Below are 13,529 nucleotides of genomic sequence, written 5' to 3'. Positions count from 1 at the left end.
CAGCCAACATGATACAGTGTAATGATGACAAACTGTGTCTGAGGGCTGTAATGCTCTGTGCGGAGGAGAGCCGCTGTGATTGGCTGAGCTCCTATTCCTGGTCCACCTATCCGCTGTTTTGATTGGTTCAATTCTGAAAAGGCGGATTCGAAGAGAGGCGTTGCATATTAGCTGTCAAAGCCTGTCAAGCTAGGTTGAGCAATACTATCATAATACTCCATTTAATCTAATTTAAACACCAAATGTACAACATATCAAATGAATAGGCCAAATACGTTATTTAAAAAATAAAAATAAAACTGAAATGTGAATTTGCACTGTTTTTTTGTATGTGATTTGTGTGAAGTTACAAATGTATTTTCTCAGAGTCAAATAAGGTGAAAAGCTTGTTCCCACTCATGTTAATTTATTTAAATTATTCCATCGGCCATATAATTATTAAATACAATAAAAATACCTCAAGACACCAGTAACATGTGTAATATGTGCCATGAATGAATTTCATTTGGATACACATATGCCACAGTTTACTTTGCCAGGAATTAAAAATATTGTACTGGTGTTATATTGGGAGAAGAAGAGATTATATTACACTGAACAGTGTTGCTTTAAATAAATTGAAAAAAAAAAGAAAAATAAAACACTGGAGATAATTGGTTGTACTAAATGACTAGTGGTCCATTTTAAACTGAAGATATTTTGAGGGTAAAAAGAAATTCCTTAATACACTAACATTAACAGCATGTTCTTGTTATACAACTTTGTTTTAGTTTCACTTGTCATATACATACAAGTACATACATGAAATGTGACATCTGCATTGAATCAATTTTAAGCATTTAGGAGAAGTGGGTTACTGTAAAGTGTCTTGGGAGCAACTTTGGGTTAAGTGTTTTGCGCAAGGCCACTTCAACATACAGTCAGTGGAACCCAGTCGTTGAACTTCCAACCTTGTGGTTATGGGTGACCAACTCTAACCACTGCAGTCTCAGTAAAACTAACCTTTGTATCATATGATCTGAACCCCTGTAAATGAGTGGCTGTTTTTGTATAGGCTGCTGCATTCTTAAATTTAATATTATGTTGGTTGCAATGAGTCCAAATTTGTTCTTGATGTAATTGATGCATGTGATGGGACAGCAGGTCATAACAAACCCATGACTACTTGCCATGTGACGCAGGGGAAAATATTCTGTACCCATGGCTGTAATGGGCCTGCCTGAACAGATACATACAGACCATTAACTGTAATCCTAACATAACAATATGCAGTTTTAAGTTTCCCTTGTAGTGTGTCAGGTAATCTCTTCTGTAAACCTCCTGTTGGACAGGATGGGATTTTGTTGTCTAGTCATACCAGCGGGGTAACTGAAACTGACTCTCTGTAAGTGGAGGCTGGGAGGATCTGGTCCGACAGTCATGATGAGTATTTGATTAAGCGCATGTTTGGCCTCTAGTGTGGCATAACCTGTTCAACAAGTCTGCAAGCCTGTAACCAAAACAAACGGGTGTCATCTCTTCACAGCCGAAAACTCAAAGCTGTTGAACAAGTTTCAATGACCCTGGCTAAAACCTGAAACCTTAAAGATGAACCCACAATTTAGCTACATCCATATGTGCGTATCTGGAATACTCTTTGTACGTATCAAGTCTTGCTTGTGTATTTCTTGATTCCCAGATTCACTTAGCAAGCAAAACAATCTGATCTGTGTAGCAGCATTCCTTCACAAAGGGACTGTACAATGAAGTTGCAGCCCCTCCCCCATGGCAGCTCAGTCAACTATTAAAAGGTGGAGAACAAAGACACTCTTATGCCTTCGAGATGTATTCTGTAAGGATGAGAACAGTGTCTTTCTGCAGACTTTCCTTTTTGGTTGCATATTGTTTTCAGGGACACACTGTGTGAAGGACGGAACGAATTGGATCCAAATTGAGGGATGGAACCAAGTGTACCTACCTTTCCTTATTTCCAAGCATTTATTTTGACCCGAATGGAGGAAATTACGGGACCGTATGTGTGTCAATGAGTTCAGCCTACACTTATCAGATGGCTTGCTTTGTGTAAAACGGGTTAGTTTAGTTATGTTTATATAGTGTCTGTGGAAATGGCGACTTCTAGTGAAAAGTAATTAACATTACAGTGCATTCACTATGTACTCCTGAGAATTTTGAACACTTTGCAAACTCTAATGCAAGATGGATATTAACATATATATATAACATAACATATATAAAATTAGATTCTCATCAACGATAAACATGTTCACCACGACTTTGTTTTGTAAGACAGAAAGAGCGTTGTCTCTGATTATTTTCAAGAACTAACATTTTGCAATTTGGAATAAAAAGGTTGCACTTCACCTTTTTGGAAGCATGCAGATTCAAATTTGCATTACTTTATGTACTGCTGGGTAGCTTAAGCTATAATAGTGTATCATAATTTATTAGTAATATTATCAAATGTAATGTATATTTGGTGTTAATAATCCAGTAAATTAGGTAACCATTAACCAAAGTTGTCAAATGTATATAGTGGAGTAAAAAGAACATGATTAGCCTTGTAGTGTAGCAGAAGTATGAACTAGAAAGATTAACTCAAAATTGTACTTAGGTGTAGCCTACTTAGTTAAATACCACCACTGATAATAATGAAATTAATTTACCCATTAATTTATACTGACAGGGGCCATTCTTCATTATGACAACTTTTACCTTTGATACATGAAATTAAGTATTTGTTATAAGTATGTATTCACTTATAGATCAATTCCCTGATTCCTGCATCCCTTGCACTCGGCAGCATTACGCTAGTTTCCTACTGATTAAACATTTCCGTGTATGTTTTCTGAATTAATATAGCTTTTTATACTTCTGTACTTTTGTCAAATTTGAAAACAAGACTTTTATATGGGCTTACATTTTATTGCTGCTTTTTTAAATTCAAAATATTTGGCGTTACCTGCGACAAACAGGAAATTATGTTTAGAACTCATAACCACATTCAAACACAATTTCCTCACCACTGTGACCAGCAGCGCCCCTGTAGACGCATGCACGTCACTGGTCACGTGCTTTCTACAACGATTCGCTGAAGTTGGAGAAAAAGTTTGACAAGCCTAAAGATCATCGGGACAGAGAGAGCTGCTAAAGATCGAGGAAAGGAGACACATTGACGACACAAAAACCTTCTCTATCTCCTGACGCACAATGGAGTCCGCCGCCCAGGTAAGCGCGCTGACAGGGAGCTTGAACACGTTATTGGTCATACTTATTTCCGTAAGCAGACACACCTATTTGTTTGTGGCTTTTTTTTCTGCAGGGCAACAGCGTCTTCCTCACATTGCATGTTTGCTTTCTCTTCAGAAAGTGCTGTCTTCGGGATTCACTCTTGACTTGGGGCCCCTGAAAGAACCGCTGGCGTTCATCCGCTTGCTAGAATGGGTAAGTTTTTCCAAATCTTTTTTCGACCATATGGCCAGTTATGGCGGGGTGTCTCCATCGTGAGCTGTCCATCCCTGGTAGCTGAAGTTGCATGCAAATTGATTATGGTGTTTGTCTTGTGACCCGCTCCACGCCTGGTGAGGCTATGACACTCGTCCTTTGAGCTGGTAACACCGTTTATAATAAGGCTAGTTCAGGGGGCGTCTGGATCAGTCAGTATCCAGATCAGCAACGTCAGAATAAAATGGCTATAATAACCCACAAACTATGTGGCACAAACTGTAGGCTAACGTGTGTGAGCATGTTCAATTTAGCACCTGTAGCTGTTTATGTGTAAGGTAGGAAAATACTTCATTTGGTTAATACCCGTTGAGGTTGACAATATTTCTAGCCTTATAACAAAACAAGATGTGTTTTTTCTAACGAATTGGTATTGTTATGTGTGCTTCCACCCTCCATATAAAACATCTCAGTGCATCATAGCTGTGCTTTTAAAAGTAAGGCTACTCTGCTGTGAACTCTGAACACCATTCACAGTGATGGCATCTGGTGATTAAGACGATTTCCTGTCAAAAGTGTGTTGCATAAAAATAAAGGGAAGTGTGGGGGTGAGTGTGTGTGTGTGTGTGTGAGTGAGAGTGACGGTTTGATCAGCACTCGTTTGCCAACGTGTCTCCTCTTATCTTGTGTCTGCGGCTGCAGGTGTTCTCCATATTTGCCTTTGCTACGACTGGAGGTTACAGCGGCGCCACCAGCATCAACGTCCAGTGCCAAGGGGGTGCCAGTCAAGAAATACAGGCAGACTTTAACTACCCATTCAGGTGTGTGTGTGTGTGCGCGCCAACAGTCTCACAGTCTTTTACCAGCTGACTGGAAAGTGTGTGTGGGTGTTTCCTCTCTTAGGATTGTCATCATTTTGAATTAATATCTGTGTTCACACAGGTTGATGCAGCATCCCTATAAGGTTCCTGACTGCAAAGTCAATCAAACCACTACTACTGAGTACTTCCTGACTGGAGACCATACATCCTCGGCACAGTTTTACGTCTGCATCGGAGTGTTGGCCTTTCTCTACTCCACTGCCACACTAGTCCTCTACTTGGGCTTCCAGCACGTATACAGAGCAACTAGTCGTGGCCCCACTGTGGTATGTTTGTCTCAATTCTCCATATTTTGCAGTTTTGGTGAATGTTTGTGCTCAGCTCCTCTCCGTGTAAAATTAGCTTAGATATGGAGTGAGATGAAATGACACGGTGTGGATTTAGAAGAGCTTGTATTTGAAGCAGGAGAGTTTTGCATTCATTTCCTTTGAGCTGTATGCAAATTCCGTAGTGAAACCACTGATCTGAGTTGATGACCGAATTTTATCTTTGCAGGTAATATTTGTATTAATATTGCTTTGTGTGTAAAATTTTGCATCTGATGTCAGCTGCTGGATTTAAATGAGTCCACCTCATCCTGGAATCCAACTGGAGGTCAGAGAAGGTGCATTTAACAGAGTTGTGCAAATGAAACAGAGGGAAGTGTGTGGTTACCGAAGCAACTAAGGAACATACTGCACTAGGTAGTCTCCGTATAAGAAAGCTGCTTGAGTGAAGCTACCACTGTGGTCGGTTTTAATGGTTTTAACTGATTTTCCATCTCCAAGGACCTGTTGGTGACTGCCGCCTTGGCCTTCTTGTGGTTGGCATCATCCTCTGCTTGGGCTAAAGGCTTGTCTGATGTGAAGTGGGCCACCAGTCCTGCAAACATTGTGACTCTTGTTACGGTGTGCAAGGATGTAAACAAGTGCACCCCAGGGGCCATGCCTCACATGGGCCGACTAAACGCCTCTGTGGTAAGTTGTATGGAACTTTAATCTTTTTCAGACGTTGTGTGCACAACATGCTTAGATATTTGACATTTGCCTTATTCTTTGGCAGATTTTTGGTTTTCTCAACCTCATCCTGTGGGGCGGCAACTGCTGGTTCATTTACAAGGAAACACCTTTTCACAAATCAGCCAGCCCACCTGCAGATGTGGAGGGGGGAGTCGGGCCATCGTAACCGCGCAGCTTCATCAAGTGAATGAGTCGTTTTGGTACTAATTGTTTAAATGCTGTAGATTACAAGGTATACATTTACAAATCTGACTGCTCCTTTTTTTTTTTTTGCTAAGTATTCATTTTATAATTAGGGCTTTATTTTCGCAAATACACTTAGTAAATTAACTAAAACTTGATTTGTTAATAGTCAAACTAATACAGTAAATTGTACCAGTCAAAATATACTTTCTCAAAGATGCTCAGTTTGCATGTTTTAACATATTTATACCCAGGTATCCAAAACAAAATGACCCTTATTTCAAACAGTACTGCAGATGTGGACTGTGCATCATTGTTGGTGATAAGTCAGAATGAAGCATTTCTGTACCATCAGCATTTTCTTTAAAAAAAAACTCAGGGCTGTTGAGAGTACGAAATACAAAATAGCTAACAAATATGATATACTTGAAGTGCCTTTATTATTAACATAGGTCTAGACAAAATCAAATTTTAGCCCAAACCTAAACATACAATAGGCATCAAAACATGTAGTTAAAATGAATTCATGTTGAATATTTGTTCTTTGGAACATTAATCCAATTGCCGTTATGAGATTATTTCTTATGGGTGAAAGTAATTTACTTTCATCTTTTTGTGTCATGTTGCGCCTCATCATTTCACTACAGAAGGCTTAATTCTGCAGTCAATTAAGTATTTTAGACTAACAGCATGTTCGTTCTTTAGGATTTTTTCATTTAACAATTACATTTATTACGCAATTCCCTATGTTTTCAATGGATGTTAATAATGATTTTTTTTAATACCCCAGCAAGGTCTTGCAGTATTTCAAAGCTAATGTGGCTAATGTTCTTTGTATTCTATAGCCTTAGCAAGTTTTAGTAACAGTTGACTGATGTATAACCTGTCACTAATTTACAGTTTTTCTTGCTTTTGCCTGGCTTCTACCTTATTGTAAGATAATAAGATGAGCTATTTACTTTATTACTGCCATCATTATGATTTCCTACTTTGATATAGCCTTGCTTGATTCACAGTTTCTAGCTTGATCCACAACTGTGTTAATAGAAGTGTCACATAGACTGGAACTCCTGTTCCTTCTAGGAAGAAGTGGACATGAAATGCTGTGCATCATTAAAAGGATGAACTGAACTTGTTGTTACGTGTCTGATTCCAGCCTGATTGTATTAACTGGTGGTAGCACACACACATACATACTGTACATGATGTTTTTATCAGACAGGTGAATAAGATCTCACACCTCTCACACACTTCCTATTTGCCACAGTTGTATTAATTTGTGCCTATTAGGCATTCAGCAGGAAAGGCCAGGCAGCATGCGATGCAGTTTGACACTCACTAGGTGGCAGACATGCCACTTCTATCAGGCATCATCATCATCATCAGCTGACACCATAAGCATCTTCTCCCACACACAAGCCTTCAGAAGACCCTCATTAGTCCCATCAATTGAACAGGTCTGGTCTGTCAGTGAATCAGATGTGATTAGGTTCGTTCGAGATGAACTGCGCCTTGCCTCGAAAGTGGACGAGAGCAGCCGGCAGCAGCAGGGGCGTTGAAAAGAAACTGCGGTGAAGTCTGACAATTTTCAGCTGCCTTCAAAGAAAACACAGGAAGTCATTGAAATGAAAACATAGGAAGTCGTTGAAATCAAGTTGGAATAAGGCTTTCTCAATAAATATCTTTATTTACAGATACTAAATAAATAACCTTATATATTTGTGTTATTATTGTTATTATTATTATTATTTTCATCATCAGCCACATCATTGCACAACGTGAGTCCATTAGCCAACAACCTAGTGTCAAATCTTACAAGAATTTTCTACAAAACGTGGTGTTTGTTGTCAAAACTAAGAGCCAATCAGCTCTTTGATCAGGAGACAGCCAGGCGTTTCCCATCATGCAACTGCGGCGCCTGGCTCTAAAAACTGCGGCCGCCTCGCTCTCGTGAGGTTATCTTTGCCCACGTGTTCATGACGTCAGAGCAAGTCGGGCTCAAGTCGGACACAAATCTAACCAGCAGCATTGAGCGGCGGTCGATTCTCCGCATGACCGGCTCATCTCGAACGAACCTAATGCCTGATCCATTCCTATTTATACTGCACAGTTGGTTTGATAAAACAAGCTATTTAAAAACATCACCTTGAGATTTGTGAAATTGAGATGGGTATTTTTAAACCGATCTTATATTATTTAATAGCAAAATCGATCAATTGGAACATTTATTATATATAATATATATTTATATATACTGTATATATTATATAGCATGCACGTATTGTGTACTCAGCTTTATTAGTTAGGTGTTAATACTAGGTTTCTGCGTGTAAAATCTATCCACATTATATCTTTAATCAGAAATGTCTTAAGTATTAGTGGTTGATGATGCATTTATTCTAGATTTTATTCTGCTAGTTATAAAACACAGAGTTTAATAGATGTGGTGACTTTCGCTGTGAATGCAGATGTATCAAGGACGACTTCACACATATCTATCCTCTGCTCGTTATTTTGGCTTTACGTACACGACCACGAAGTCGCGAGCGCGAGTTTTGTGACGCGGTTGAGATGCGCGTGAACTGACGCTTCACCTCGTGAACGCGCAAAAGCAGCAATGGCCGCTCTGGATCGGCGAAATCCTAATCTCGACGATTTTGTCGGATTAAACTGGAGTTGTTGGGTAGAAAGAGTGAATATTTTACCATCTGACGGTGAGTCCCTCTCCCCGCCCCGGACCCGCTCTACACCCCGCCACAGAGACCGGGTCCTGTGATTTACGTGCTGTTACATCGACATAGCGGCATAAAGAGCGACCCCAACAAAAGACCCGCTGGGTCCTAGTGCAGGGTCGATTTGCTAGGAGTGTTCAATGGAAACAAACAAAAACAACTAATTAAAATAAGAGTTTCTTAGGCATTTGGTAATGTGGTGATAAAACACTAGCTATAAATACACCTTACCTGTGCACAGGTGAGTCTACCGTTAGCCTGTGAGCTGCTGTCACGCTCAACAAGAGCACTACTTAAGTAGGATTTGTCCAGTTTGCTAACAGCAACATTGAGTAGCCAACAGCTGTGGCTGGACCACACAACAAGGGAGCTGCTGGCAGTCGATGTGTGATAGGTGAGGTTTCGAGAAGGGACTTTAATCTGGATAACTTTTAGATGATTGAGTAATATCCGCTCGAAACCTCCTTCAAGCTGCACCCGATTTGAGCGACCTGTTCCGGGTTTTACTCAGCAAAGCTAGCCATATATTGGTAAACCTGCATCTTGGAAGATGCTACAAAAATGTCCCCTCTTTTGTCTTTCATGCAGCTGGGTCTAATGTTGACGACAGCAGCAAGTATGTGAGGAAACACTCAGAGACCATGTCCCTCAGGAAAGAAGGTGACGAATGAAACTCAATCAATCTCAGTGCATTCAGCATTGCCTCAAGTTCATGTATATCACTTTTGACTTTTCTATTCACCTCTACAGATATGCACACATTTGGCCATTGTCCAGCACACGATGAGATCTACCTGGTGGTGTGCAGCCACTGTGGCCAGGTGGTGAAGCCTCAAGCCTTTGAGAAGCATTGTGAGAGGAGGCATGGTCCTCTCACTAGGACGTGTGGACAGGCCTCTTCTTTGGCTTCACAGCAGCGACTTCGCCCTGCCCGCCCTTCTGCAAATCATACCTCCTCTAAAGAGAGGCAGAAAGGTGGCAGGTGTCGTGAGGCTAGTGCCCCCTCCTCAGCAGCACCTCCGGTACACCAGCACAAACCTAGCAAGGCCCAGCAGGAGGCAGTGAGGTACCATTTACGATTGTTTATTTCATAGCAAAACAGAAAAAGTGAATTATTCAGATTTAGAAGATGCTTAACTGAAGAATGTAGCCGAGTTACAATCCTTTTTTTATTGTTGAATCTAACTGAAGCTGTTAGAAGACAGATGTGGGTGGGACAGCAGCATAACACTTGTTTGGGTCCTGTTAAATTGGATGCAGTAACTTCAATATGTTCAATATGTCACTGAACCAGCTTGCAGAGCAACAAAGAACTCATGTCAACAAAGTATTATGTTGAACATACAAAATGCTTTGCAATCTGCTTCCACTTAGAAACTGTCTTAGTCATTTGGAACTTGCATAAACCTGAATTCAGTCACATATTGTATCAAAATTTCAAAACTTTATTGCATAAATCTCTAAAGTAATTTTTGAATTTTTTTTTCTCCAACTTTCTCTGCAGTTTTCCTTCAGTGGAGAAGTTCCCTCAGGAGAAGTCTCCCCTTCCACAGCACTCGTCCTCTTCCACGCCTCGCCCCAGGGTCCCTCCATGGCACTCGGGACCCCTGCCCCTTGGCTTCTGTTCCTCTTTCACTTCTCCGTCAGAGTCACACTTAGTGCAGAAACCCACAGCTGGGCAGTCCAGTGAGTCTCATAGTCCTCTGCGGGGAGCGAGAACCTACAGCCGGACTAACAAAAACATCAATAGTAAGTCTGCTGTTTATACAACATCTGTTGTTTCTTCCTCGACTGCTTTACTACCATGTCTCTTAACTGTGAAGGACCAATAAACATTTAGTGTATTAGCCTGGGTGTGGTATGTTGTACACAGCAGTATTTACATGCTAATATAATTAGAATGTATGCATAATATTATTTTGTTTTTTTAAAAATGACCATATGGTGATCTGTAATCTCTCCACCAGCAGTGGATCATGTTGACGGTCTGTTTTGCTCACTGACTGCTGTGTTTGCTTTCTTTCCCATAGAGAAAGAATGTGACCTGAACAAACAGAGTGGAGTTCTGGATCCAGAGAGGAAAAAGCTGTGCAGCCAGGAGCTTATATGCAATGTAAACTCTCCATGCCTTGTCATGGCCTTTGGTCCAATACTGTTACCAGTGTCTTTATTGGTGTTTATTATTAATAGATATACAAGTATTTTGTCGTAGAGGTTGCAGTTGTTACTTGGTACAGGAACAAAGATTTTTTTTATCTGATTATCATCGTTTGGGATGGGATGTAAAGCCTCTTTTTTTTTTCTCCCCGTTTCTGTGTCTCTATACAGACGGATTCTATCCACCAGCAGCAGAAAGCTTTGGAAAGGATTAAGACCCCTGATCAATTGACAGAAGAGAAGAAAACAGCCTCTGCAGGTCGAGATATGGAGCAGCTTCCTGTCAAACCGAAAGACAGAGAGCAACATCATCAACAACAAGAGAAAATAACAACACAGAGCAGTAAAACTTTTAACAGCAATATTCTAAGGTATGAAATGAGTGTTTTTTCATATAAATAAATTTAACCTCTTTAGTAACCATAACTAATTGTGGCTGGATATGAAGTATCTCTCTAAATCACTGGTTGAGATAAACAAGGGCGTAATGGTAGCCTTGCGTATCCTGCTTCTGTTTGTGGTGTAGGTTGTGCCACGCATGAACAGTAGGGGCAGTACTGTTTGTGAATTTCAGATTCGTATAGTTGTATTATGTATTGTTTTCTTGAATTAGAAAACAACATGTTCTGAATGGTAATGTTGGAGATCGTAATCCAGATGGTATCATTTTGACATTTATGTGTTTCTATCGGAGTCATTTCTCTTTAATTCTGTGCATAATGTGTCAATATTTTATTTTTTTGCCTTCCAAGCAGGTCAAGAGTCCCATCAGAAAGCATTCACGAGGAGGAGGGCGACAGCACTCTGGAAGTGGAGGCACAGCCTCAACTTCCCTTCAACAAGAGCCTGTTTTCAGGCGAGGAGAGTGAAGATGATGAGCAGGAGAAAGCCTTGGACCTGCCTGCCACACCCTGGCACCCCAAACCTCTCGGGGTGAGTGTAGAAATAGTAGTACAATGCAAAAGTAGATTAGAATGAATGTTTTAAGGAGGGAAAAAGTTGCAGACCTTTTCTCAATAAAAAAAAAGTGTGTGGCTCAGTGCTTTTGAATTAATTATTCTTAGACTCACCACTTCCACCTCTCAAAAGGACATGTGAGTGCGTCTGTATAATTAAAACTGTTTCTGGTCTGTAGCTATGCACTTTTGGATGCCGCACATGGGGTTGCAGCATCTTCACTTTCAACCGGCGATGGCACCACCTGCGGTTTGCCCTCAGCGCTATGTTGGAGAACCACGTCAGCACACACTTGTGGAAGTGAGTATCACTACTCTAGACTGTAGAAATGTCACCCATTTCAAAATGACAAGGTGAAGAAAAGAGTTGTTCAATGAGTCGGGAGACACCTAGCCAGGATCTGGTTAAAAAAAGCATATTGCATTCCCATTTAAGTGGAATTGAATTATCTGGTGAGAAAAAGGACAGATATGATATGATACTCTTATTAAAATGAAATAAAACATCTGAAGAGGGTCAATAGGATTGATTGACAAGTTCTACGTCATCAACAGACAGACTTAAGAAGAACCTAACCCCATCTGGGTAAGTGATAATATCCTGTTTTTATTTTTTATTAGGATCTCTTTTAGCCCAACCGGGCTATTCAAGAGTCCTCAAACGTAAAAAAATTTAATCTGAATGGCTTATTGAATCACTGATCTGGGCAGCACACAAAAAACCGAGTGGGTTGTCTTATTTCACAGTTAGTGGGTTTGTAGTCAATCCAGATATCCAAATGTTTGTGTACAAGCACTAAAAAAGTTATTTTTAAATACTATTTTTAGCCACTCAGTGGAGTCAATTAGTTTATTTCACATTTTACAAGCCTGATGAGAGAATACTATTTTAATGAGTTCCAATTTGTGCCTATGGTTGATAGACAGACAGTCCAACTTTTAAGCTGAGCAGTAGCTGACTGTCTTGGATCTCCTGCTTGGATGTTTTCACAATTGTTTCATTAACATGAAAAATAGTAATTGTAATCTGCTTTATGTTTTTCCTTTTACCTAAAGGAAAATGCCTCAAGTATCATCAGGTCTCAGGTCAAGTCATCTCACACCTCCAACTCTTGGATCACCTGTCAGGACTGCCAGAACCACCAAATCCACTGGCTCCCTCAGCCTTGAGTCTACCTCACTGGGACAACTGGAAACCGAAACCAGTCAGCACAACTCTCACAGTATCAAACCGCCGTCTTCCACCACATCTGCAAGACTTATTCAGGATGCAAGTGCAGCACAGAAAGCTGCTCACAGCAGTGAGGACAAATCCTCCAACTACATCAGGGATCCCCTCCTCAGTGAGAAGGGCCAGCCAAACATCCCCCCCAATCAAGGTACAGTAAATGGCACCTTCTCACACAAAAAGAAGCCATGTCCTCCTCTCCACCACTCCCCCCGCGGCAGAGTCAGGCCCCCGGGGATTCAGCAGAAGGTGCTGGGATACGACCACAGAGGTCCTGCCCAAAAGCGCAAAGGCAGCAATGAGTCTCAGCCCCTCAGCTCCCCACTATCCAGAACCAAGTGTCAACACTTGTCCTCCCCTTCCCGGAGAGGAGAGGGAATGGAAAGAATGACGGGGACGCGCATGCTTTGGGCCTGGAGAAAAGATCCAACTCCTGAAGAGTGAGTAGACTAACTAGCTGTGGCATTTAATACTGCAGGTCGCATACCATCAATGCTTTTTAACCTCAAAGCATAAAATGACATGAATGGAAGTGGCACTGCACATGTTCTTGAACTGAACTTGATTGTATGTTTTTACCAACAATGAATGCATTTATATGTGACAATTGCTTTTTTACCTCTTATCTTCACAGCCAATAAAGAGGCCAGCCTTAAAAAAAATCACTTGAAGAAGAGGTCTGCTGCAGCAGCTGCCTGCATGGTATGTGTGTGTCTGTATGTGTATGTCCACAAATGTTTAGGTCTTCACATTTTTATGCACAGACATCAGGAATAAATATTTGTCTGCATGTTACCACATGTATGTATTTTTGCAAACCGTCTATTTTTCTACGTGACTAAATGTCTCAGTTTGTTACTTGTGTAAGAATGTTAAAATACCTCAATATACTCATCATGCTGCTAAACTGAAAAGTCCTATCATGGCAAAACAATAAAAAAAATCTTCATTCC

At 40.7% G+C, this 13,529-nt stretch overlaps 2 protein-coding genes across 4 annotated transcripts; both read left to right on the top strand.

Moving 5' to 3' along the window:
• Nucleotides 1-3,012: 3,012 nt before the first annotated feature.
• Nucleotides 3,013-6,628, top strand: sypl2b (synaptophysin-like 2b). The gene is made up of 6 exons (XM_054609022.1): nt 3,013-3,225; nt 3,364-3,441; nt 4,144-4,262; nt 4,384-4,588; nt 5,090-5,278; nt 5,364-6,628. Exons 1-6 carry the CDS (start codon nt 3,208-3,210, stop codon nt 5,484-5,486), a joined length of 732 nt encoding a protein of 243 aa, XP_054464997.1. The 5' UTR covers nt 3,013-3,207; the 3' UTR covers nt 5,487-6,628.
• A 1,247-nt stretch (nt 6,629-7,875) lies between these two features.
• atxn7l2b (ataxin 7-like 2b) lies at nt 7,876-13,529 on the top strand. Of its 3 annotated transcripts, none has more exons than XM_054609582.1 (10): nt 7,876-8,217; nt 8,824-8,895; nt 8,986-9,301; nt 9,740-9,984; nt 10,266-10,348; nt 10,564-10,763; nt 11,148-11,325; nt 11,528-11,649; nt 12,405-13,016; nt 13,211-13,529. In XM_054609582.1, the coding sequence occupies exons 1-10, from the start codon at nt 8,121-8,123 to the stop codon at nt 13,215-13,217; spliced, it is 1,932 nt and encodes a 643-aa protein (XP_054465557.1). In that variant the 5' UTR covers nt 7,876-8,120; the 3' UTR covers nt 13,218-13,529. The 3 variants fall into 3 exon arrangements, with proteins under 3 accessions (XP_054465557.1, XP_054465556.1, XP_054465558.1); XM_054609581.1 differs by having other exon boundaries at nt 11,145-11,325; XM_054609583.1 differs by lacking the exon at nt 7,876-8,217 and adding an exon at nt 8,471-8,629 and having other exon boundaries at nt 11,145-11,325.

Source organism: Anoplopoma fimbria, chromosome 12 (assembly GCF_027596085.1).
Source record: "Anoplopoma fimbria isolate UVic2021 breed Golden Eagle Sablefish chromosome 12, Afim_UVic_2022, whole genome shotgun sequence".
NCBI classification, from domain to species: Eukaryota; Metazoa; Chordata; class Actinopteri; order Perciformes; family Anoplopomatidae; genus Anoplopoma; species Anoplopoma fimbria.
This window is presented reverse-complemented; position numbering and strand designations above follow the sequence as displayed.